This window comes from Brassica napus, chromosome A1, assembly GCF_020379485.1.
Source record: "Brassica napus cultivar Da-Ae chromosome A1, Da-Ae, whole genome shotgun sequence".
Lineage (NCBI taxonomy): Eukaryota > Viridiplantae > Streptophyta > Magnoliopsida > Brassicales > Brassicaceae > Brassica > Brassica napus.
In genome coordinates this window covers 19,949,622-19,976,221 of record NC_063434.1, presented here as the reverse complement: position 1 = coordinate 19,976,221, position 26,600 = coordinate 19,949,622, and the positions used below count along the sequence as shown (strand labels likewise).

The 26,600-nt window shown below is 35.0% G+C and overlaps 4 protein-coding genes across 4 annotated transcripts; all 4 read left to right on the top strand.

Moving 5' to 3' along the window:
- Positions 1–13,016: 13,016 nt before the first annotated feature.
- LOC111215724 (probable aldo-keto reductase 6) lies at positions 13,017–14,758 on the top strand. Its single transcript, XM_022719742.2, has 5 exons — positions 13,017–13,293; positions 13,380–13,583; positions 13,716–13,888; positions 13,975–14,077; positions 14,191–14,758. Exons 1-5 carry the CDS (start codon positions 13,072–13,074, stop codon positions 14,527–14,529), a joined length of 1,041 nt encoding a protein of 346 aa, XP_022575463.1. The 5' UTR covers positions 13,017–13,071; the 3' UTR covers positions 14,530–14,758.
- Positions 14,759–18,585: 3,827 nt separating this feature from the next.
- Positions 18,586–19,869, top strand: LOC106362459. Its single transcript, XM_013802360.2, has one exon. It carries the CDS (start codon positions 18,586–18,588, stop codon positions 19,867–19,869), a length of 1,284 nt encoding a protein of 427 aa, XP_013657814.2.
- A 401-nt stretch (positions 19,870–20,270) lies between these two features.
- LOC125576066 lies at positions 20,271–22,388 on the top strand. Its single transcript, XM_048735420.1, has 3 exons — positions 20,271–20,670; positions 20,824–21,771; positions 21,967–22,388. The coding sequence occupies exons 1-3, from the start codon at positions 20,271–20,273 to the stop codon at positions 22,386–22,388; spliced, it is 1,770 nt and encodes a 589-aa protein (XP_048591377.1).
- A 1,997-nt stretch (positions 22,389–24,385) lies between these two features.
- Positions 24,386–26,233, top strand: LOC106449809 (probable aldo-keto reductase 6). Its single transcript, XM_048776370.1, has 5 exons — positions 24,386–24,774; positions 24,862–25,065; positions 25,310–25,482; positions 25,563–25,665; positions 25,767–26,233. The coding sequence occupies exons 1-5, from the start codon at positions 24,550–24,552 to the stop codon at positions 26,106–26,108; spliced, it is 1,047 nt and encodes a 348-aa protein (XP_048632327.1). The 5' UTR covers positions 24,386–24,549; the 3' UTR covers positions 26,109–26,233.
- The last annotated feature ends 367 nt before the right edge of the window (positions 26,234–26,600 follow it).

The window sequence follows — 26,600 nt, the reverse complement described above, 5'->3', positions numbered from 1 at the left end:
AACGAAATAGGTTGACAAAAGAAACCATTAATAAATTTGATATTTACTCATTAACCAGATATAACATAATATATTTTTGAATAATACTAAACCATAATACTACTTTAAACCTTAGTCATTTTTAGTCTTTTTAATCGAAATTTGAATCATATTGGAACCAAAATAAACATAGAATTTTAACCAAAAAAATTGTATTCTATTTAAGATTTATTTTCTAAGCTCCAGAAGTTATAAGTTTAGATAAAAATATATCAAATAATAATTTTCCAGGCTTCATTTTTACCAAAATTTTTTTTTCCAGGCTTCATAAAATAATAATTAGACTTCTAAGGTCCTTTTCTAATAATATCAATGAACAAATAGAATATGTAACGAAATTTTGTTGCTTACTAATAGAGTTAACATACAGTAAAATTACGATCCTAGTCCACAAAAAATCCAGCCTATTTTCAGTTCAATTCGCAAAAAAAAACCTAAAACAATAAACCACGTGAAACCTAGAATCTCAATATCTTTTTGTATTTTCAAAATTGTGGTTTACTTGTTTGCGGATATCCAAGTTATACCATTTCATATATTTTAAATAATTCACGTGAAACTTAGAATCTCAATATCTTTTTGTATTAGATTTAGAGAATGAACATAACAATTAAATTAATAAAGTCAGTCTCTCCCTGACACGCTTCCCCATGCAGAATCGCTGGGCTCTTCCGGGCCATGCTTCCGCCGTGCAACCGTCGTCTTCAACCTCTGGAGAAGCTCTTCTACCCCCACCCTTCCCACCTGACCCACCAGATCCTTCCTCTCCATTGTCTCCCCTCCTCTGTCCCCCTATTGCTTCCACCCCTCCTCTTACGCGTTCTGAACTTCGAAGATCCCACCTCTTTCCCCCTCTTTCTGATACTGTTATGACCCCTGCTCAAGATCTGTCTGCAGCTGGAGCCATCTCTGAAAAAACAACTCAGTTTGGTTCCCTTGCTGAGATTGAATCTCAAACCACTATTCCTGCTACAGGAAATCCTAACCTTTTTCCATCCTTTGCCTCTCAAAACTTCCCAGATTTCTTCCCTCCTAACCAACTTTTCAATTTTACCTCTGCCCCACCAGTTGCAACTAACGTCCTAGCTTTCCAGCCTAACCATAATTCCCCTTTACTTTCTAACCCAGCGTCTCAAAGCCCTGCCATAAATTGTCTCCCTCAACCTGTAAAAAGCTCCATTCCTACTAACCCGACGGCTCAGACTTCCCAAAACCCCATCCTCCCTACCCCATCAAACCCTTCCCCAAATGCTCCTACTTTCGCTGAAAAGCTACGAGTCCGTGGTGATAAGTCCCTCTCAAGGCTTGCACCCGCAACACTATCTGAATCGGGACGTCCTCGGGTACTCATTCCTGATTCAGTCTTTCACAAAGGGGCCGAGCTCCATAAAGATTTTGTCATTTGTTACTTCAATGGCAGACCCCCCACCCTTCCATCAAATTCAGAATGTTCTTAGTCACATGTGGGCTAATAGCAGGAGATTAGAAATTCACAACAATCCATTGCAACGCTCTGTTCTTGTCAGGATCCCTAGTGAGTTCTTACGACAGAAAATCTTAGACAAAACATACGGTATGTTGGTGATTCGATGTTTCATACCGCTCAATGGTCTTCTGTCCACTCCACTGCCACGCCTCCTCTTAGCTCTATCAAGATTTGGGCTCATCTCACGGGAGTGCCACTTGATCTACATTATAAACAAGGTCTCAGTTTGGTAGCAGGATTGGTTGGAGAACCAAAGGAAACTGACGATTTCACTCTCAGTTTAGTAAGTCTCACCTTGTCTCATGTGAAAGTTGAGGTTGATCTCACAAAGTCGTTGCCGAAGGTAGTCGAATTTGAAAGGCAGAGTGGTGAGGTGGTTGAAGTTAAGGTGGATTACCCGTGGTTACCACCTACTTGCTCTCATTGTCATGAATTGGGACATGTGGTCCGAAATTGCCTCTCCTATGATCCATCAAAAGATCCTTCTCTGCAAGCGTCTGATGCTGCAGCCTCTGGTTCAAAGCAAAGGAAAAAAGGTTCAGTTACTACAAAAAGAACTCCATCAACAACTGTAAAGAACAAACAGTATGTAGTAAAGAAAAATGTACCTCCTGCTCCTATCGCCCCCCCCCCCCCGCCCCACTCTGTTTCTCTTCCCTCTAGTCCCACTGTTGGAAAAACCTCTCACTTTGTACTTACTCCTAACCACAACCATAAATCCTTCCATCCCCCCACTCAAAGTCCTTCTGACAAACCACAAAAACCCTCCCTTAAACGTTCTCGCTCTTCCCCCACATTTTCACCACCAGCCCCACCAAAAATTACTTTCCAGTCTTCAAATCCCCCACAAATATCCCTTTTTCCAGACATTGCCACTCTAAAATACCTCGAAAATTCTCCTTTTATTGGCCCAGCCACAAAAAACCCTTTTTCCCCTTTACTTTCTGTTGATTCGCTCCAGGTTACTGGAGACCCCCCCCCCCCCCCCTTTTTCTTCCTAATGAGTGCAAAACTCTTTTTTTGGAACCTCCGTGGTCTTAATGACCCGGCTAAACATCGGATATTTTCGGATTGGCTCTATAGCCATAAACCCATTTTTGGTGCTCTATTGGAAACACATATCAAGGAACTATTTCTACCTGGGATGATGTCTACTCTATGTAGAGGATGGCACTACCTATCGAACCATTTATCTGATGAAGATGGAAGAATTGTGCTAATATGGAAGGATCCGGTTAAGGTCACAATGATCTCGCAGTCGAGGCAGATGATCACCTGTGAGATCGAGCTCCCTAATTGTCACCCTATAACCTACTCGGCTATCTATGCGGCAAATACAAGTGAAGAAAGAGCAGACCTTTGGGTTGAACTTCTTAACGTTCATACTGCTTCTGCCCTTGATTCAAAGCCGTGGATGATTGGGGGTGATTTCAATCAAATTCTTCACTGTTATGACCACTCCTCATTCAATCACAACTCTCACTCCTCCCAAATGTACCACTTCCGAGATGTCCTACTCCAGTTGGGAGCGTTTGATCTCCGGTTTTTTGGACCTGTTCATACATGGACGAATAAATGTGAGGCTAGTCATGTGGCCAAAAAACTGGATAGGTGTTTGATTAACAGTGAGATCCTTACCAGTTTCCCAAATGCTACAGCAAACTTCCTTCCTCCTGCCCCCTCTGACCACTCTCCTTGCCTTATTGACCTAGCCTACCAATTGCCACAAGCTGGAACCCGACCATTCCGTTTCCTAAACTACTTAACCAAACATCCGAGCTTTCTAGAGGTTGTTACTGATGCATGGTTAATCGCCGGAAGCGTGTCTACAAGCTTGGCCTCTCTGTGCTGGAAGCTTAAGAATATCAAAAGGAGTCTCAGAAATCTTAACAAAGAAAATTACTCAAATATTCAGCAAAGAGTTTCTGAAACTTACTGTTTGTTGCAACTTGCGCAGGTACAAGCTTTATCTGATCCTTCTTCCTCGACATTTGCTGCTGAGCATGACCTGAACATGAAATGGCAATTCTTGAGGCAAATTGAAGAATGTTACTTTCAACAAAAGTCGAGGATAACGTGGCTACGTGAAGGAGATCTGAATACTACCTACTTCCACCGTGTGTGTCAGGCAAGAGCGAGCTATAATGCTATACGATCATTCCTACTTCTTTTGGGTGCTACCATCACAGATCTGTTGGAGATGAGTGCGCTTGCTGTCTCACATTTCAAGGCGGTCCTGGGTCCTGACAATCTGCCAGTGGTTTGGTTCTCTCCTCCTCTCTGGTTCCACAGCTTAACCACTTTCACTTGTACAGAACAGCAGAGGAACTCCATATTGCTCATGCCTACTGCAGAAGAAATCACAAAATTAATGTTCTCCCTCAACCCAAATAAGGCTCCAGGGCCTGACGGACTTACATCAGGTTTCTTTAAAGCATCATGGTCACTGTTAGGCCAGGAATGTATCCACTCGATCCAGGAGTTCTTCAACTCGGGGTTCCTGCCAACAACAACAAACTCCACTATCTTGTCATTGGTCCCCAAATTCACAGAAGCTTCTAGAGTAACTGACTATAGACCTATTTCTCTGTTGAATACTCTATATAAAGTTATCTCTAGACTGTTGGTCAGACGGCTGAAACCCATATTGCAAAGCCTAATCATGCCTAATCAAACAGCATTTGTGGAGGGAAGACTACTTGTTGAGAACACGGTGCTTGCGAGTGAGCTAGTTAATGGGTATCATAAAAACAAGGGGTCAAAGAAGATAACCATCAAGGTTGACATCGCAAAAGCCTTTGACACTCTATCTTGGGATTTCCTCTTCTCAGCCTTGGACAGTCTGAATCTGCCTGCTCCATTCCTAAGATTGTTGAAGGCTTGCATCTGCACTACATCATTTATGGTGGGTTATAATGGTACAGTTAGTGGCTACTTTAAAGGGAGAAGAGGATTGAGGCAAGGAGATCCTCTTTCTCCATACCTCTTTGTGATTGCAATGAACTATCTATCTCTAATGTTGGATAAAGAAGCAAGAACTGGACGGCTAGCTTACCATCATAGGTGCCAGAAGTCGAAGCTGACCCACCTCTCTTTCGGAGATGACTTATTGATATTCATCGATGGCTCAATCGAATCTGTTCAGAGAGTTCTCCAGATCCTGCATGAGTTTGAGATGAGATCAGGACTAGCAGTGAGTTTACAAAAAACAACCTTCTTTACTTCAGGGCTTACTGATCAAGAAATCGCTACTATACAAGTCTCAACAGGAATGCCTTGTGGAACACTGCCTATGCGTTATCTTGGAGTTCCATTGTGCACGAAGAAGCTCAACTTGCAAAACTGTGAACCTTTACTCCAACAGATAAAGAAGAGACTCTCTTCCTGGACAGTAAAACTCTATCCTTTGCTGGTCGTCTGTTACTGATCAAAACGGTTATAGCAGGAGTCTCTACCTTCTGGTGTTCGAGCTTCATTCTACCTAAATCATGCATCAACAAGATTAATTCTATGTGTGGGACTTTTCTGTGGACAGGGAGTAGTGAAGGCAACAATTCGGCTAGAGTAAGTTGGGAAAACCTAACACTTACAAAAGATCAAGGAGGGTTAGGTGTTAAGGACCTCCACTGCTGGAATCGTGCCTGTATACTGAAGCTCATCTGGATGCTCTTTTTTAGGCCAGACTCGGTGTGGGTGAAATGGTTTAAGGAGGTGATACTGAAAGGAGATCTCTCCAGCTATTGGTCGATTAACACAAACTCAAACTTCTCTTGGCTGGTAAACAAGATGATCAAGGCTCGAGACACAATCTACCCCCTACTGAAAAGGCGCATTGGTAATGGTCAGACGACAAGTTTCTGGCTAGACAACTGGACGCCTTTCGGAAAGCTTTATACACTGTTGAATGCAGGCTTCTCCAGACTGGGAATTCCGAAGACAGCGACGGTCGCTTCCTTAATCTCAGATGGCCGTTGGCTTCTCCCACCAGCACGAACAAAGAATCAGCTCTCTCTACAGGTTCATCTCACTACTGTTGTCATGGAGGATAGGGAAGATTACTATGAGTGGGAAGTGAATGGAAAACTGAGACAAAAATATAATACTGGTGAGTTGTATACTTACATGAAGGGTCCGCAACCTAGGGTGTCTTGGGCTAGTATTGTTTGGTTTTCTTATGGAATCCCGCGTCATAGTTTTCACTCTTGGCTTGTCTTGCTTGATCGATGCCCTACAAAGGATAGGTTAATCGGATGGGGAATGAATGTAGATCCTGTCTGTTTGCTGTGTAACACAAGTCATGAGAGTAGGAATCACCTCTACTTTGAGTGTAGCTACAGCTCTCTCATCTGGAGGCGAAGATGGCGGAGCAGTGTCAACTCCAACCCCATTCTTCGTGGGATGATACTGTTGTTCAACTTCAGGGACTGGGCACAAACAAAGACTTGAAGCGACTCACTCTGATTGCAGTTCAGGCTACCATCTACTGGATTTGGTTAGAAAGGAATTCCAGACTCCATCGACAGACCTTCAAATCTGTTGACACACTGATCACCACGATTGACAGGCAAATCCGCAACCGTCTACAGAGTTTTCGACAAGCAAACCCACGCGCATCCTCGGCGATGACACAGCTCTGGTTTCTCCGCTCTTGATTTCTCCTGAAGAACTTCAACGTTTGATAGCGATCAACTGCACTCCTCTTCACCGCTTCTAACTTTTCTCTCTTGGGCCTTAGTTCTAATGATATGTGTATTTCTAAAATATCACCACTGGGTAAAGTCCGTGACAAACTTAAACCTTATGGGTTTGTATTGATTTTTCTTTTCTTTATTTAAATATGAAAGCCAGTTTACAAAAAAAAATATATATATCTTTTTGTATTTTCAAAATTGTGGTTTTGGCGCTTTTTAGATAGTTGGCTGGAAAATATAATCCTCTGGTTTTTGGCAGAAAAAAATGTTTTTAAGATTTTGATAAGAAAACATGATTTTATGGTATAGTGGAAAACAAGATTTTGTGATTTTGGAAGAAAATATATATATGTATGGTTTTGCCGAAAAGTATCGTGATATTTATTCGTTACAAGAAATTTAATATGCCGTCATATGTGATATGATAATCATTACTTGAGATGTGGAGAACCTGACGAATCGGTTAACATGCGATTTTTGAATTCCCAACATCATACAAACTTGAGCCCTCACTATCTGAACATTTTTCCAATATCAAGTGTCTACTCGAATTTGGATTATTTGTTCCGAAGAAAAAATCAAATAGTATATATGGGGTTAGACAAAGACCAATATTTTTAGATTATTTGATATTTCTAGAAAGCCCAAAATAATAAAATGTTCAGAGGAATAACAAGTGATCCGCTGAAGCTAATTAGATATACCCAAGGTAAATGTCATGCATGGTTTGATGCTAACTCAGGGGCTTCAGAAAATGCACAGCCATTACAGCAGATACATAATGCACAAGTTTATGCTTGCAGAGTATTTATTTAGTAGATGGATTATGGAATTTAGAATCAAAATATAGTGAGTATGATTGGATATGGCTAGAAGAATTTGGAAAACAACAACTCGTAAAGTTGCGAAACAAAAAGAGACGATTATCACCTAAGTTGCATGCAGAAATTATATTATCTTATAACATTATATATGCTACAGTATTTATTGGTACATGGAGAATATGCTTTAACATTAAAATTTGTTTATCGAATTTTAATCCTAATGTTTGTTCCTTAAGTCTTTTCCACTTTTTTGCGGCTTAAGTAACCTGTAACAACTATTATTTTTATTAATGAATACTTATTACATTTTAGCAAAAAAAAAAGAATATGCTTTACCACACAACATGCCAGCACTATAGAACATACCGCAAAGATATCATTTCAATAATTCAAAATCTATCATTTTGGCTAAGCTTTTTAACAGAACTAGTAGAGTTATCACTAATTCTAGGAAGATTCTAGGACTTCAAGATCATGCACATACCAAAAGCGTATAACTAGATATCAGATATGTTAGCTAATATTGCTTGAGATTCTTATAGGAATCTAATTTTTATCAATTATTCTATTATGGTTAGGACTCTCATAGCACTTCAAGCTTGAATAATAGAATAATCTTTTGATGTCACAAAAAAAACCTCGAATGACCCTAACTTTTCATTTTCAACACATTCGAAACCTCAATCGGTTATCGTTAAAACAACTTAATTCATATACTGATCTTTGATCATTTTTCACCCACATTATTGCCAGGTCTGATAATTGCACTTTAATATCCCACTGGAGAATTCTAATCAATGTTTGGAATGAAAATCATTTGATGAGTGGAATTACCTTATCTAGTAGTCTTATATAGATGTATAACAAAAAAAATTATTCCAACTTATGTGCTTGTTTAATTTTTTTTTTGGAGGTCTAAATTTTTTTACATTCCAAAACTAAAATTAGAACTTCTATAAATTAATACTCGATAAATTAATAATCTCTATAAATTAATAATTTTTTCCGGTCCCAACTTGGACCGGTTCAAAATTTGATACAAATCGATAAAATAATAAGATAATATTTTTTTAAAGAAAATTATATGTAAATATATGGTCCCATTAAACTCATAAATTAATAATTTATATATACATATTTTATATAAGTAAGAACCTATTACTATATATATATTTTTATATTGTCAATGGAATTATTTTTATATTTTTTTAACATTTAATATATTTTTGATGAGATTTAGTAATATTATATCTAAAACCACATTTAAGTTCTATCCAATATATATTGTATACACCATACAATATAATAAAATTAATATAACTGTCAAATTTAAAAAAATAATAATTAATATATATACACTAAAATCAAATATATAATTTTTATTTTATAATAAATATATCTTAAAATAAAAAATCTAAACAAGTAAACTTTTGTAAATTAATATCTCTATAAATTAATAAAATTTCAAAGTTTCAATATTATTAATTTATAGATGTTCTTTTGTAGAAAGAGGCTAAAAACCAAAAGAAGAATGCCGATACAGAAATCATCATGACATCAGATTTTGGAATATAGTTTTTGTTAAAATTTTATAATTTATATTCTCTTAAAATCCATAAACTTTAGAAACGAAATAATACAATTCAGTGTACAATTGAAAATCCTATAGAGACTCCAATTTGTGTTTGTCCTCTTTTGCTTTTTACTAGTAAAACACTGAAACCAAGGTAGAAATAGCGTGGTGGCGACCACTGCTTTATCTTTCATTACAAGCTGGTCAATTTTCGACGATTTTGTAATTTATTACTGATGCAGTGACGCTCGAATTTCTAACAGATTTTGGAACATATTGCTGAAAATTCATCGATAGTTTTTGTTTTCTACTCATTTTAAGTTATTTTCGATGGATGGCTGTCTTGACCAACTCGCACGATGAGATAAGACGTACAACCGTTTTAGAAACCAACTAGTATCTTTCCCAGATTTTGATCCGTACGTACATATAAAGTTTTTTATTTAATTTATAAATATAGTATTATAAAAATATATATGAATTGCCGATACTGTTTAAACTTTATTGTTATATGTTGTTGACAAACTTATTTTTTTTCATGAGTTTTAAACGGCTAGATGTTATATTTAATTTAATTTAATTTAATTTTAAGGTTATAATATCTTGGGTTAAAAAAGTTTTAAATTATTTTAACAAAATTCTAGAATAAAAGTATTAAGTTGTAATTTCATTTTATTTTTATTTATTACATTTAATTTTTCAACGAAGATTAAGTTTTTTATTTTATTTTATCCATAGTTTGATTTTTAACTATTTTTTTTTTTACTATTTCATAAATCATTCACTGTACTTGTACAGTTTCACCCAATGTTCTAATAAAAATCGTTAGCCGGTGGTTAGGCGTCTCATAGAAAATTATTCTTTAGGCGGACGTTTGGACCAATTTTTTTAACGCCTAAATCAATTTTTTAATAAATAAGTTTGAAAAAGTCGTTTCGTTCAAACCCTATTTACGTCTGCCTAGACCTATTTTTAGAACATTGGTTTCACTTAACTTTTTTTAGATTTTGTTAAACACTAATTCATAATGTTATTTAATTTTTAATTGTATTGTAACCAACTTTTTAAAACATAAGTGACAAAAATAAAAATTGTAAAAAATGCCTGAAGTATACCAAAACTAGTATAAATAAAGTGAAGTAGTTATTTTTATAGTTTCAGTATTATTTAATAAATTTCAGTTAATAATTCATAAATAATTTTGACTATACATGTCGTTGATTGGTTTTTGGTTTTAGATTTTATATACTATGCATCATGCTTATACAGTTTACTCTTATTTAGTTTCAATATTTATATTTGTATTAAACATTCTTCATATTTTATCAATTTTACTAAGTTATAATTTTATTTTTGATATGAAATATTTAGTTTCAACAAGAAAACTATATTTTATTATCGTATGTTTTTTATTAAATATAAGTTTATCATATGAATTTTACTTTTTCGACAAAAACTTGAACCAATTTGCGAAATGTTGGATTGATCCTCCAACTAAATTGTGTGAGTAAAACTTTAAATTATTTCTCACATGTCCTTGTAAACCAATAAAAATAAATATTAAGATGTACTAACTGCTATTTTACTTTCCAAACTTTTTTTCTCAAAACCCATTTATTCTCTTTTCTTTAGTTTTTACAAAAACTAATTCTTGCAAACAATTAATTTGTCTTATAGAGAGGTGTAGTGGTAAATAAAGTTAAAAATTCCTTTAGTTGAAGCAGTTTTTGGGTATAGTCTTAATTTTGTATATTTTCTATAAGTATATTAATATTTTCATATTAGTTAAACAATTTTAAAATTTAAATTTAAATTAATATAAATACTCATATTAGTTAGATTTAAAAATTGGATGGAATGAAAAGCGGGATCAATTCTAGTTAGACCGTTATAACTTTTTCAATAATCCAAAAATCAGTCGATAAAAAATTCTATTTTAATAGAATATAGATTTTAAACTAATTATGAAACTATAATAACCTTTGACCTATCATTAATAAATCAACGATAAAAACATCATGAAGACATGATTTTATATAATGTAATTATACAAATATGTCTTGTATTCCCCCAAAATCATGCATTTATATATAATAACACATTGCAATTCTTTTAGAATTGTTAGTGTATGTGTTATGTACAAAGTAAGAAGCAAAAAACTGTAAGACAATATATAAGTATATTATATAAAATCGTTCATAGAAAATTTCTAAAGATTGTATATAACTAAACAATATTAAACATAACTTCATATAAGCCAAGAAATTTTTTTAATAAGTTGAACGTGGAAAATGAATCAAAATGTAATATGCTTAAGTGGACTAATTTTTACATAACCAAATTATAAGGGTACGTATAGGGCTGGGTAAAAAAAACCGAATCTTAAGAACCAAACAAAATCTGATTCGAAAAAATAAACCGAATCCGAACCAAAATAGATTAAACATCCGAATGGGTTCAAAATTTTGGTATCCAGAGAACCAAAACTGAACTCGACCCGAACCAAAATAATTCAAGTACCCGAAATAGATTTATATATCGAAATAGATTAATTATTTTAGATTTATTGTTTATTAAAAACATCAAAAATATATAAGATACTTTTAAGTTGTCTAAAATACTTGAAAATAGTCAAAAGTAAATGTCAAAAATAGCTAAAATATACTCAAACCACCAAAAATAATTGAAATATCTATTTATTCTCTATTAAAATATTCAAACCAAACCAACTTATATGTTAATTTTAGGTATTTTGACATATGTTATTCAAATTTATCTGTAATATAATATTTTATTTATAGATTTTAAGAAATTTAAAGTATATAATGAATTTTAAAATTTTAAAAATCATTTAAATGAGTTATCCGAACCCGAACCAAAATTTAGAAATACCCGAACGGGGCTGAAATCTTTAAACCAGAAAACCTGAAATCCGAATAGACCTGAACCGAACCCGAATGGGTACCGAATGTCCATCCTTAGGTATGTACATGTATCAATAATGAAATATAGATTAAGTTAAAAAAGTGAAATTAAAGCGTTTGGTTGTTAAAGTTCTTTTGGTCCAGTGGTTTAACTAATGATTGATTAATGATTTTATACTAGAAGGTTTGAGTTTAAAGTTTGAGTTTTGATCCCCAGAAAAAGGTAGAATTATGCAAATTAAATGAAAAATGTTTTCTAGACCAGAAACAAATCCCACGAAACTTTGCACCTGAATACACAACTAATTCATCAATATGGCATGGCTAAGTGGCCAAAGAGAATCGAACCTAGGGCGAAAGCTTCAACCAGAAACCTTTTACCACTAGGCCAAGACCATTTGGTTTAAATTATGTATGTTTTTTTTTGTTTAACCTGGGAGTATCCCAAATCTATGAAAGAACTCAAACTGATTTTTAAGTGAATGTGCAACCTGTAAATAAACTCTCTCTCTGAGTATTTAAATGGACAATAAATAATGAATCTATATCTGCATGACCATATATGGAGCTAATAATTTCGCAATAAAAGAGAATCGATTCCTAGCATGTACCAGTATGTCAACTCTTCTTCTAATGGAAACCTTTAGACCGTCACAATGTAGTTTATATATAGATCTTACAATGATCATATGCACAAATATTTAAAATTTAATTATGGACAATGTAACAATATCAAAAGTAACACTTCTTGTTATTCCAGTAGTAAATTAAGGTCCAAATTATGTAAATCGGTAAATGTAACATATTTATATTTCTTTATTAATTTTTTTTACAGACTTATTCAAACAAGTGAAAAAGTACTTAGCAGTATTTTTTTTAAAAAATTAATTTAAAAATTAAAATTTAAAATTTTCATTAAGAGTCATAAAATATTAAATCCTTTTATAAAACAGTCATTTCTTTATTATAATGCTAGGTCATGTGATTTTATTTTTATTTTTATTTTTTGAGAAAAAGTCATGTGATTATTTTTGACTACTATTGTCATATTTATGTATTTAAATGCTAATCAGAGTTTAGAAAGCACAACATTTGATAATGGGAGTCACCTTATCTAGTTATCTTTAGATGTATATTTTCAAAAATATATTTATTATATTGTCAATGATTATTCCGACTAGTGTGTTTAATATAGTTTTCTTGGAGAGGTCCGTAATTTAAAATTATAAAAAGATGTTTGAAAATCAAACGGTGAGTACTGATATGAAATCATCAATGACGTCAAAATATATAAATTTTTATTCCTTTTATCAAATAAATAACAACTCAGAAAATAAAACAAACAAAATGTACAGTTCAAAAAACCTAATAAGACTTTTCTTTGACTAATAATTAAGAAACTCCGACACACACTTAACCAGCCCATAGCAATGCCACACCCACTCCACAGTCTCCACTCCTATAAATACCCCTTTAATCTGCTTCTGAATCCACCAAAACAATTTCTTCAAATCTTTTCCTCTTTGATTACACAATGGCTGAAGCTTGCGGAGTACGGAGAATGAAACTTGGGAGGCAAGGCCTTGAGGTTTCAGCTCAGGGACTTGGTTGCATGGGTCTCTCTGCCTTCTACGGCGCTCCAACACCAGAGACTAACGCCGTCGCTCTTCTCCAACATGCCATTAAAGCTGGCGTCACATTCCTAGACACTTCAGACATATACGGCCCTGAGACTAACGAGCTGCTCTTGGGCAAGGTAAACTCTTCGTTTTGAACTTGGGATTAGTTTTTTTTTAAGCTATGATTCAGGGATTATGGTGCATGCCCATACACTTTTTTCAGGCTTTGAAAGATGGGTTGAGGGAGAAAGTGGAACTGGCAACAAAGTTTGGTATCATTGCTTCTGAAGATGGAAAATTTGGTTTTAGGGCAGACCCAGAGTATGTGAGGTCTGCTTGTGAGGCAAGCTTAAGGCGTCTTGGTGTTACATCCATTGATCTTTATTACCAGCATAGGATTGATACCACTGTGCCCATCGAAGTCACGGTAACGGCTTCTTGGTTTCAATTTTAGTGTAAACTTGTGTTCAAAGTTATAGCTTATTCATGGAGAAAAAGGGCTCTTTTTTTCTTTGTGATATTGGTTTAACTAATGATTTGATGAAACTATTTGACAAAGATGGGAGAGTTAAAGAAGCTAGTGGAAGAAGGTAAAATAAAATACATCGGTTTGTCTGAAGCATCTGCCTCAACTATCAGAAGAGCACATGCGGTTCATCCGATAACTGCTGTGCAGATAGAATGGTCCCTATGGTCAAGAGACGTGGAAGAAGATATCATTCCTACCTGTAGGTCTGTGAGGAATCAGAATCAGAATCAGACATAACTCTTTTCTCTTTTGTTTACATGTTTTTTAATTCATATCTCAACTCTTGTAGGGAACTTGGGATTGGAATTGTAGCTTATAGCCCTTTAGGAAGAGGGTTCTTGGCAGCAGGACCTAAGCTTGCTGAGAATTTTGAGGACGATGATTATCGAAAGGCAAGTACCCTAAGGATTCAATAATACTCTGTTCCATCTCGTTTAAGCATATTTCAAGATTTGGAGTCACCTTAGTATGTTCTGTTTGTTACTATTTTTTTATTTGTCCACAGGGTCTACCGAGATTCCAAGAGGAGAATCTAAACCACAACAAGATTCTTTATGAGAAGGTTCAGGCGATGGCAACAAAGAAAGGCTGCACTCCTGCACAACTAGCTCTTGCATGGGTTCACCACCAGGGAGATGATGTCTGTCCCATTCCAGGAACCTCCAAGATTGAAAACCTGAACCAGAACATAGGAGCTTTATCTGTGAAGCTTACTCCTGAAGAGATGGCTGAGCTGGAATCCATTGCTCGACCGGATTTTGTGAAAGGGGAACGATATGACAACAACATGGCTACTTACAAGGACTCGGAGACTCCACCACTGTCTTCTTGGAAAGCAGCATAAACCGCATCTTTGGACTGCAGTTTATGATCGGTTTGAGGGGTAAATGGGATAAAGGCGTTGGACGAATGCCGTTTTATTGTGCTTTTGGTTGTGTGTGTGTGTGTGTATGAATAAGTTTAGTTTAATGGATGGGTCTGCGAGTTTGCAATAAGAAAAATTCAATGCCTAAGAAAGAACAAGTTTATGTAATGTTTGAGGTTTCCTGTCTTGCAATTTAATAATTTGACTAGGTGATACCCGCGCCCTGCGCGGAGTAAATTTATTTGATAGAGTTTATAACGTTTAATCTGTTTATTAATGAAATGTAACAGTTAGTGTAACAAATATATACATGTTATACAATTAAGATGTAACGTTTGATATAGAGATCAAATTATAAATTCTATTTCGGCTTTTCGATTTGCTGAGCTACTGGAGTTGATGGAAAATAATTTATCGATAACTAAAAGTAATAGTTTTATTAATATTTTTATATGTAATACTTTTATTAAAAAAATCACTTTCAAAAAAAAAAATTGTCTACGACTAAAAGTAATCTAATAAACAATAATACTTTCCATCACATACTCAATATTTATTAAGAAAAATAAAATTATGGAATGATAACCATCATCTACTTGGAGATCTTCTATATACTGAATATCATCTACATCAACCAAAGCTCCCTAAAGGTCTTATAGAAACATGGAATAGTGGTTCCATATGATTAGTTCGACTATAGATGATAATATGACACTTAAAGTATAAAAACGACTGCATCAAAACATTTCAATAAATTGTTTGAAAGTAATAGATAAAACAGCTGCATCCAACGACATATCTATCTATGGACGATATTTTTAAAACGTTTGGGTTGTGATGAAGGTGTAGGCATAGTATAGGCAAAATATATATAGTCAATTGAGGTTAGGGTTTAGACGAGGAAACTTGTCTCGAAAATAAAGAATTATGAAATAATACAACATTAAAGGTATTTGACCACTAATCGTTAGTTAGTTAAAATCGGAAATAAAAAAATTCAGCTTCCCATAAAAAAAGTTTTCAAACAAATGGGAACAATTGTATATTGGAAAAGAAATGCGGGTTTGATCGAATATTTTATTCTCTTTCATACCATTCATTGTCAATATTTGTATACAAGAATAAGATATTTAAATTCTAACGCAAATTTCCCAAAATAATGACATTATTAGTATCTTTCTCATTTATTGAAATTTCTTAATCACAAAGTCTCGGTGCTTAAGTTTCGGGATTGCAACAACTTATTATGGCCTTCTTTATTGAATTATATGTACTTTGAATCAATTCAAAATAACCGAATATTAATGACATGATATACATTTGTAATGTATCAAAACATGATCACCACCTAGGTTCAGGATTATTTGTTATGTATCAAAACGCACAAATTTGAATTAATCTCGGGCAACTAACCCGAACTTTATGAGGAATAGAGATGATTACGTTCTATTTTAGGAAACAATAAATTATATTTTCTAAAATTAGAAAACACACTTTATTTTTATTATATATTTGAATTTATAGTGATGAGAACGAATCATAATGACATGATTATGATTTGTAATGTATTACAGAAAACTAAGCTAAACATTAAGAGCTACATAAAGATCATACAAATACAAAAGTGTTAATAGACTAATTTCAAAGAGGTGTAGATAGGTCACTAACTTTTTATTATAACCTATAGATTTTTTAGAACATATACTTCACCCGGGTTTCCTTCCCCTCTAAAAGTTATAAACAAAAACCTTAATTAAGGAATTCCTAACATCATCTTATTCACATAAAAATGAAAAAAACTTATATCCAAAATTCCAAACTATAAAAATGAGAACAACAATCAAACAATGAATACGTTCATCACCTACAATATAATGGCCATCATCTACATTGAATATAAAATATGAACAAAATTTTAAGTAATGGCCATCATCTAAATTTCTCAAGTCATATATGAAACTACATTTAATTTGGATGATCCCTGTTTACGTAAAGGCCAGCACACCCATGGAGTCTTCGATCGTCGTTTCATCACCATTACCATTGTATAAACATTCCAGTGTATAAGCTTAAAGAATAGTTGACCAAAAAAAGCTTAAAAAATTCTTATAACGATTACATTATAGCAAAAAAATTATTTATTCCAATGTTACGATGTTAAGTTAATATACGAAACATTGTTTATATTAGTTTTCTTATTTTACGAATCATTGTTTATAAACGTAACATGATTATACGTAACATCGTTTTTTTTTCTTTTCTTCTTGTTTATATCCACCCATTTGTTTATATTCACACCTTTTCGTTAAGCTAATATACAGAACTTAATGTTACGACGTTAATTTAAATCATTTCTACTACATTGATTTGTTCCAATGCATATTCTTTTAATCCGCCTTGAACATGTGCTTCATAGGCACAAGTAGAAATGATGCAAATAAAACATACACTATAATCAATTTGAGATATATTTGGCAATAGCATGAGATGTAATTATTCTAGGTAATAAAGGGCTATTCTATAAATGATGTGAGGTGGATTCTAGTGATGACACATCAGTAATGGCAAAGTTGTTAATCATACATGAAGGTGAGGTTTATTTTTTAAAATGCTCCTCAAATAATAAAAAAGGGATCAAGAATATTTTGGTCGTTGACCAATGTCACTGTTTTTCATCTTATACATCTCATTAAAATTAATTAATTATATATATATATATATTTATTTATTTTGTGGCTCAAAAATATATTTGGGTTTTCGGTTACCCAAACGTTAATTTATGACTTGAAATGAACACTTTATTTCATGAACTTTGTGAATTTAAACAGTTTGCACTATTAAAGATTTGCACAAAAGTGGTAATTAAGAGGATGCTAACATAAACAACTTAAAATTATGAAATATTCACCAACTATTGAGATTTTTGTTATTAGTTTCATTTTTTAAATTATTTTTTATTAAAATATACAAAATAAAATATTTTCTATTTTAAATATTTATTTAAAAATAATAAGGGTATCATTATACCAAGATACTTTCTTGAATTTCTGAGTTGATACTTTTTCTGGCACAAATATAAATCAATACTTTTTCCAAAATATTGGATTTAAATATTAAAAAAAATATTTTAGAATAATTCAAACAAAGATATAATTTTTTTCATTTTCTGAAAGTAAGAATTCTATAATTTTCATTTATATTCTAAAATATTTAGTTAACATATCATTAATTGAGTATTAAGTATTTATTTAATATTCTCAAACTAACTATTTTAGAATATAAATGAAAATGATATAAATATTATTTTGAAGAAAATAAAGAAAAAATATTTTAAATTATTTAATACGTATTTATAAATGTTATAGTTACTAAATAAATTATTTTAAAAGTTAACATCTAATATTTTGTTAAAAAATAATGTCGATTCATATTTTTGCCAAAAAAAAAGTCAAATTTATAGCTATTTCAGGTGGATATGACTAAAATAATATGGTCAACAAACATTTATGATTAAAATAGTTTTTTTTTTGTAGGCTTTTATGATTAAAATAGTTTACCAACAAAAATTGAATGTCTTTTTGTTTTTTTTTTCTAATAAAGTTATATAATGGTTTATTCGAATCAAATCTAAAATTGATAATTTAAATGACATGTATATCCAACTCTTTAAAATAAATAATATGTTACTGTCAAATGCCTTTATGAAATAAAAAAACTTGTCTCTCTAGAAACTCTCTCTAGAGCTTTAGACTCTCTCTCGGGATTCCTTTCCTGAAAGAGCTAAATTCTCCAAATCTTCTAACTAAAATCAATCCGACTATCCTTGCATGTAAAGATCGCCTCTTAAGCTTCACTTTGATCTAAAAATCTTCCTCTTACAAGATGTCTTCAGAAATGGATAAAGCGATGATTGCATTATCCCTTACAGAAGATGATGATGCTCCGTTTAATCTTCCGGATCTACCTCAATACTAAGCTACTGAAAGGAATGCCAACAGTCTAATTGGCCGTCTACTCAATCCAGAACATCAAAATATGGCAAACTTGATCCTCGAGATGCCGCGCAAATGGCAGAAAAACAATCGGGTCAGAGGTATCGCACTTACAAGGGAGAGATTCCAGTTTATCTTCAAACATGCACATGATCTAGAAGAAGTTCTAGAAAAAGGTTTTCACACCTTTGATGATTGGGGTTTAGCGGTTGAAAGATGGGTGGAACATCCTCCTCCAAGTTTTCTACAAAGTGTGCAAATCTGGATGCAAATCAAGAACATACCGGTGAATCATTACACAAAAGAAGCTATCTCTGAACTTGGTGGTCTGATCGGCCATGTAATAGAAGTTGCGTTTGATCCTGACAAGCCTCAGAGACAAGACTACGTAAGAGTCAAAATTCTCTTAGACGTCTCCAAGCCACTGAAGAAATCAAGAATCCTGAACCTACCAGGAGGAGGACAAACTACAATTCTATACTTCTATGAGAAGGTACAGAGGCGATGTACTCACTGTCAGAGACTTACACATGCAAAAGATCGATGTCCCTTTCTAGCTCACCAACAAGATCTTCCTAGGAACATAACTCCATCAACATCATCTTCTCATCAAGTTCAAGTTCGACCAATCTTGTCTGAAACAGATCCTCTGTTTGGAGTCTTAAATGAAAACCAAGTCGGGATCAATTCTTCAACAGGCAGGCCAAAGATAAATTCAGAAGTTCTGCAAGAAATGAGAAACTACCTTCTGGCGTCAAGTAATGAAGATAGGTTGATCAGAGAACAAAGAGTGATATCATCGGTTAGAGAAGCAGAAAAGGATCCCATCATTAGGAAAACTGTTTTACAGTTAGAAACTCCTCCAAGCTTCACAACCGATATCAACAAAGGAAAAGGAATTGTCTTTGGTTATGATACTGATTCATCCTCTACTCAGTCTACTATCAAAGATCATCAAGGACCAAAGCTAATGGCTGAAGCAATACAGTCGGCTCGGAAATTAGATCACAATGACCTGGATGCTTTCTCAAGATTATCTCTGCCTTGCTCCTCAAGCTCAACGGGTTCTCAGACTATCTTCTCTTCATCAGAGATATCCGGAGCTTCTCTCAACAAAGGCAAGAGACGCCGTAGGCCAGGCAAGTTTACAAGAATTGCTCGTGCAAAACAAGGAACAACAACAACTGCAAGCTCTTCTAAGAATCCTACTCTCAAAGTGGCGGGTCAAGTTAAAAGAAAGGCAGAAACAGAATTGGCGGGTGCATCCAAAGTTGCTCAAAGCAATGCATCAAAGACGGTCCCGAGTGGGGGACCGTCCAATGTTTAAATGAGTCTCCTAAGCTGTAACTGCCGGGGAGTGGGAGGTCCTCATGAACCGACAGTTCAGCGTCTCACGGAACTACGATGTACGTACTTCCCTGAGATTTTTTTTCTTATGGAGACCATGAAACCTCGGAATACTTTAGTGGATCTGCAATGTTGGTTAGGGTATGATCGTGTTCTCACTGTAGACCCAGTAAATAGGTGGGGGGTCTTGCTCTTTTTTGGAAAAACAGTGTAGAAGTTGAAGTTATGTATGCAGACAAGAATATTTTGGATGTAAAAATTATATATGAAGATAAGCAGTTCCATTTGTCGTGTGTGTATGGTAACCCTTCTTTCAAACTCAGGCATCTAGTTTGGGAAAGATTACTCAGATTTCGTGTAAATAGAACTGGAAGCTGGTGTATGCTAGGTGATTTCAACGAGATTCTAAACAACTCTGAAAAGATTGGAGGTCCTAGGAGGAATGATTCTACATTTCAAGATTTTTCGGAAATGCTTCAGATTTGTGGTATGATGGAACTTCCTAGCACAGGTAACAGCTTCACTTGGAGTGGTAGAAGAGGTAACCTGTGGATTCAAAGCAAGCTAGATAGAGCATTTGGAAACAAGGATTGGTTCTCACAATTCTCTGCGGCAAACCAAGCTTTCTTACCCAAACGTGGCTCTGACCATCGTCCGGTTTTGGTTAAACTAATATCTTCTCAAGAACCTTACAAGGGGTCTTTTAGATTTGACAAAAGGATGCTGCACAAGCCTTTCGTTCGAGAAGCTATTAACAACGCCTGGAATTCGAACTTGCAAAGTACAAACAATTCTGTGGCTTCTCGACTCAGATTGTGTAGGAAAGCATTAAGTAAATGGAAAAAAGAAAATCAACTAAACTCAAAGATAGGATTTCTAAGCTTCAAGCGGATCTTGAAGATGAAGAATCTCTAATTTCTCCATCCTTTGGTAGGATGGATTTCCTTAGTCCGAGCTTATAAAGACGAGGAAAATTTTTGGAAACAGAAAAATAAAGATGTGTGGATTCTTCATGGAGATAGTAATACAAAAGTCTTTCATGAGGCTATTAAAGCTTCAAGATCAAGGAATGAAATTGGGAAACTGCTTGATAAAAATGGATTTTATCAACGGTCAGAAGCTTCGAAGGGTCAGGTAGCTATCCAATATTTTTTGGATCTTTTCAAGTCTACAAACTCGGAGAATTACACTAAGTTTTTCCATGATTTTCCGAAGAAAGTAACATCAGTTATGAACCATCATTTAACGATGAAAGTTTCAGCCGAAGAAGTTAAGGATGCTGTTTTTTCTATTAAACCAGCAGATAGTGCTCCGGGAGCAGATGGAATGTCTGGTCATTTTTTTCAAAGCTACTGGGATATTGTAGGCGACCAGTTTACTACAGAAGTTCTTGGTTTTTTTGAGACAGGGGTCTTGCCTGCTGAATGGAACTACACGCAGATCTGTCTAATCCCTAAGATAGTTAATGCTACTTCTATGTCAGATTTGAGGCCTATCAGTTTATGCACGGTTATGTACAAGACGGTGTCGAAAATCTTGGCATCAAGAATTCAGAGATTTCTCCCCGACATAGTGTCTTCTACTCAGTCAGCTTTTGTGAAGGATCGTCTCATTTCAGACAATATTATTTTGGCGCATGAAGCAATCCACAGCCTCAGAACGCATGATACTGTATCAAGAACTTATATGGCTGCTAAAACGGATATGTCGAAAGCCTTTGACAGAGTAGAATTGACATATTTACAAGCTCTTCTTAGAGCTCTTGGGTTTGCGGAAGTTTGGGTTAAATGGATTATGTCTTGCGTCTCCTCGGTCAAATATTCTGTCCTCATCAATGGCCAAGCTCACGGTTTCATCGTGCCTCAAAGGGGTCTTAGGCAAGGTGATCCTTTATCACCATTTCTTTTTGTATTATGCACGGAAGGTCTCACCCATTTGTTAAATCAAGCATCAAACAGAGGTCTCCTAAGTGGCATTCAATTCAACAATGAAGGACCGGCTGTTAATCATTTATTTTTTGCGGATGACAGCCTGTTTCTGTTCAAAGCTGAAGCTGATCAATGCTAAATTTTTCAAGATATACTTTGTAAGTACAGTAAAGCAACAGGACAGGTCATCAACTTGGAGAAATCTTCCTTAACCTTTGGAAAAAACATCAGTTTGGATGTAAGGAAGCAGATTCAGCTTAAGCTTGGCATTTTTTCGGAAGGTGGAGTTGGAAAATACTTAGGCGTGCCGGAGTGTTTCAGTGGTTCAAAAATTGAAATGCTAGCCTATATCCAAGAAAAAATGAAAGGGAGAATGTCTTGCTGGTATACAAGGTTCCTTTCTCAAGCTGGTAAGGAGATTATTCTAAAATCAGTTGCTTTGGCCATGCCTATATATGCTATGAGTTGCTTCAGGTTGCCAAAAACAACTTGTAGAAACCTCACATCTGCTATGGCTGCTTTTTGGTGGAGATCATCAGAGGACAAAGGCAAAATCCACTGGTTAAGTTGAGATAAGTTATGTGTTCCAAAACAGTTAGGAGGAATGGGTTTTAAAGACATCGAGCTATTTAATCAAGCTCTTTTGGCAAAGCAAGCTTGGAGGATCTTAACTGATCAGTCATCTCTTCTCAGTCGATTTCTAAAGAGTAGATACTTCCCTTCAGGGAACTTTTTATCTGCTTCTATGGGATCTAGACCTTCTTACGCTTGGAGAAGCATAATGCACGGTAGAGAACTTTTGGCCAAAGGTTTAAGGCATATGGTTGGTAATGGTCAATCTTTATCTGTCTGGTCTTCACCCTGGATTGTGGACAGAGATAGACTTCGCATTCCCTTGATGAAGAACATACTGATTGATCTGAATCTCAGAGTTTCTGATCTCCTGCTTCCCAATTCCCATAACTGGAATATGCAGAAACTTGAGGAGCTATTTTATCAAGAAGATATTGAGCTCATCCTGAAGATTAAACCAGTGATTGATAGTCCGGATTTCTATTGTTGGAACCATACTAAATCTAGAGATTATGTGGTTCGCTCGGGTTACTGGTTTGCAGAAAAAGAAACGTTTAAAGAAGCCTATGCACTGGGTCAAGCTCTACCCTCTTTGAATGAAATCAAGAATAATATTTGGCTTCTAGAAACAGAACCAAAAATCAAGATGTTTCTTTGGAAAGCAGTTTCTGGAGCGTTACCTGTGGCTGATAACCTCATCAACAGAGGAATGAAAGTGGATACAAGATGCCAAATCTGTGGATTAGAAGGAGAATCCATTAATCATGTTTTGTTTACATGTACGGTAGCAAAACAAACATGGGCTTCTTCCAACTTCCCTGCTCCGCGGAATGGGTTTGATCACGATTCCATCTACGCCAACATTTACTATGTTCTAAAGACAAGGATAAACCAGAATGTCCCCCATACAATAAGAAGAAGTGGTCCCTGGATCCTGTGGTCAATATGGAAGAACAGGAACTCCTTTTTCTTCGAAAACAGGTTATCCTTAGGTCCTCCCCTTATCAGATCAATATATGAAGAAACAGATCATTGGTTTCTAGTCAAGGCGATGGAAAAACAGGAATGTCAAATTGATCTTGAAAGAAAGAAGAGGATCATTTTCGGTTGGAAACCTCCTCCAATATCATGGCTCAAATGTGAAATTGGATCGGCATGGGACAAAGACAGGAATCAAAGTGGAGCTTCTTGGATTCTTTCAAATGCAGATGGTAAAGTGATGCTTCATGGTAGAAGATCCTTTTCTAGCATTAACAGTCGTTTAGAAGCATCTTTTGAAAGCTGGAGCTGAGCTATTGAAAGTATAAAATCTCTTCATTATAACTCAGTCATTTTCAGTGGTGAAGATCATGATCTCATCAAAGCAATCGTCAAGCCTTCAGCATGGCCAGCTCTCAAGTTTTATACCTCAAAACTCATGCCAATGTTCCAAAGTTTTTTGAAATATCGTGTTTCATGGGCAGCAAGAAAAGATCTCAGAGGGGCTACACAAATCGCTAATAGTGTAATTTCTAAGGATCTCTTTCAATCCTATATTGCTATTGGGTTTTCAGCTTGGCTTAGACACCTTTATGTTTAAAAGCAAGTTTGGTTTGCTCTGTTTTTAAAACTCTGTTTTAATTGGGATTGACTCTGATCCTTCCTGTAATCTTTTGGAATATATAAAATAGTGTTTAAAAAAAAAAAAGATAATTTAAATGACATTTTTTTTTTCCGGTTGACAAAAAAAATGACATTTTTTCCAGATGAACAAATGAAAGTTTCTTCTTATATTGATCGTGTTCCCTTTAGTCAAACGCGGTTTGTTAATCTCATGGAGTTGGGTTATTACACGTGGCAGATGATGTAAGCATGATCTGGAAGACAAAGTAAACATTCGAGTTTAACACATAAACACTCTTGAAAAGTCTTGAAAGACTACAGTTTTGTTTTTTCTTCATACAGCAGACGTACAAAACTGAAAAGTCTTGAGAGCCTACACTTTTGTTTTGTCCTCTTTGCTTTTTGACTTCGATCGAACCTACAGTCTGGCGCCTATCCGCTTCTATAAAATTCCATTGGCTTCTCCTTATGCTAAAAAAAAAAAAAAAACCTTTTTTTGTGTTGAAACACATATTCATTGAATCATTTTGCTTAGTCCTCGAAAGGTTCATTCATCAATGGCGGAAGAAGCTTACAAAGTTCCTAGGATGAAGCTGGGGAGCCAAGGCCTTGAGGTGTCAGCTCAGGGACTTGGTGTCATGGGTCTCTCCGCTTTCTACGGCGCTCCGACACCTGATACAAAGGCCGTCGCTCTTCTTCGTCACGCCATTAACTCTGGAATCACATTCTTAGACACCTCCGACTTCTATGGCCCCGAGACAAACGAGCTGCTCCTGGGAAAGGTAAAGAAACTAGTGATTTGATTTAGAGTTAAGGGTTTAAGCTTCATGCAAATCATCAGAGCTGTTTGTGTTTTTTTCCCTTGACAGGCTTTGAAAGATGGGTTGAGGGAGAAAGTGGAATTAGCGACAAAGTTTGGGCTCGTTACTTCTGAAGATGGAAAGTTAGGTTTTAGGGGAGATCCAGAGTATGTGAGGTCTGCCTGTGAGGCAAGTTTAAGGCGTCTTGGTGTTACCTGCATTGATCTTTATTACCAGCATAGGATTGATACCACTGTCCCCATAGAAGTCACGGTAAATGCTTCTTGGTTTCAGTTTTGTTCCAAACTTGTGTCTTAAGTTACTGATTAAATCGTCATGAGTAATAAGTGCTAAGGGCAAAACTTGGAGTCTGAGACATGCTTGTTATGATTGTACCGTGTTCATGAGGAAACTAATATTCTGTTTCTTGTGCTGATTTTGGCTGCTCTCCTTTATAATTTGTTTTTCTTTTTGGCCTTTTATTTGTTGAACTTATGATTTATATATACTTTTAAAGATGGGAGAACTGAAGAAGCTAGTGGAAGAAGGTAGAATAAAATACATCGGTTTGTCTGAAGCCTCTGCCTCAACTATCAGAAGAGCACATGCAGTACACCCGATAACCGCTCTGCAAATAGAATGGTCCTTATGGTCAAGAGACGTCGAAGAATATATCATTCCCACCTGCAGGTGTGTGAGGAACCAGAATCAGCTATAGCATTCCTCTTTGTTTACATGTTGAAGTCATATCTCATCTCTTTTATGTCTAGGGAACTTGGGATTGGAATTGTAGCTTATAGTCCTCTAGGAAGGGGTTTCTTGGCATCAGGAACCAAACTTGTTGAGAATCTTGAGCACGGTGATCCTCGAAAGGCAAGTACACGATTGATTCACTTCTCTGCTCCAACTTGTTTGAGTATAGTTCAATATTTGACTTAGAATGTTCTGTTTGTTGATATTTGCTGTGGTCACAGAGTCTACCGAGATTCAAAGAGGAGAATCTAGAGCACAATAAGATTGTCTTCGAGAAAGTCCAAGCGATAGCAACAAGCAAAAGCTGCACTCCTGCACAACTAGCTCTTGCATGGGTTCACCACCAAGGAGATGATGTCTGTCCCATTCCAGGAACCACCAAAATCGAAAACCTCAATCAGAACATTGGAGCTTTGTCCGTGAAACTCACTCCTGATGACATGGCTGAGCTTGAAGCCATTGCTAGACCGGATTTCGTGAAAGGGGAACGATATTGGGACGTAATAACTACTTACGACCACGCTGAAACTCCTCCACCATTGTCTTCTTGGAAACAAGTATAATTATTACTGAAGCACAGAGAGAGTCCCCAGCTTTGAGACCCAAAAGTAGTATTCATATCACATGTAATTAGGGTTACTCATGCATATATATAATTATAATATCTATATATGTTTTTTTTTATCTATATTTATACTATTAAAGCAGGATCATATTGTCATAATTACCTTAGGGGCATGTTTCCTTCACTAACATTGCATGTTTCATTAAGGGTAATTAAGTAATATTAATAACAAATCTATATTGGGTCATTATTTTTGGATCCAGCCCAAATCAAATCTCTCTTGGGCAATTTGGACCTATTAAAAAATCAAATTCAATTCTCACTTTTTTTTTCTTTGGGCCATTGAGTCCAAGTTCAAATATTTTTTTTTCAACTATTCTTAATTATTATTTTTTTCTTTTCTTAATATAATTTAAGCATTCATAAAAATAATTGAATTTTTTTATTGAAAAGTATAAATCTTTATTAAAAGTATATAATTTTTTAATTA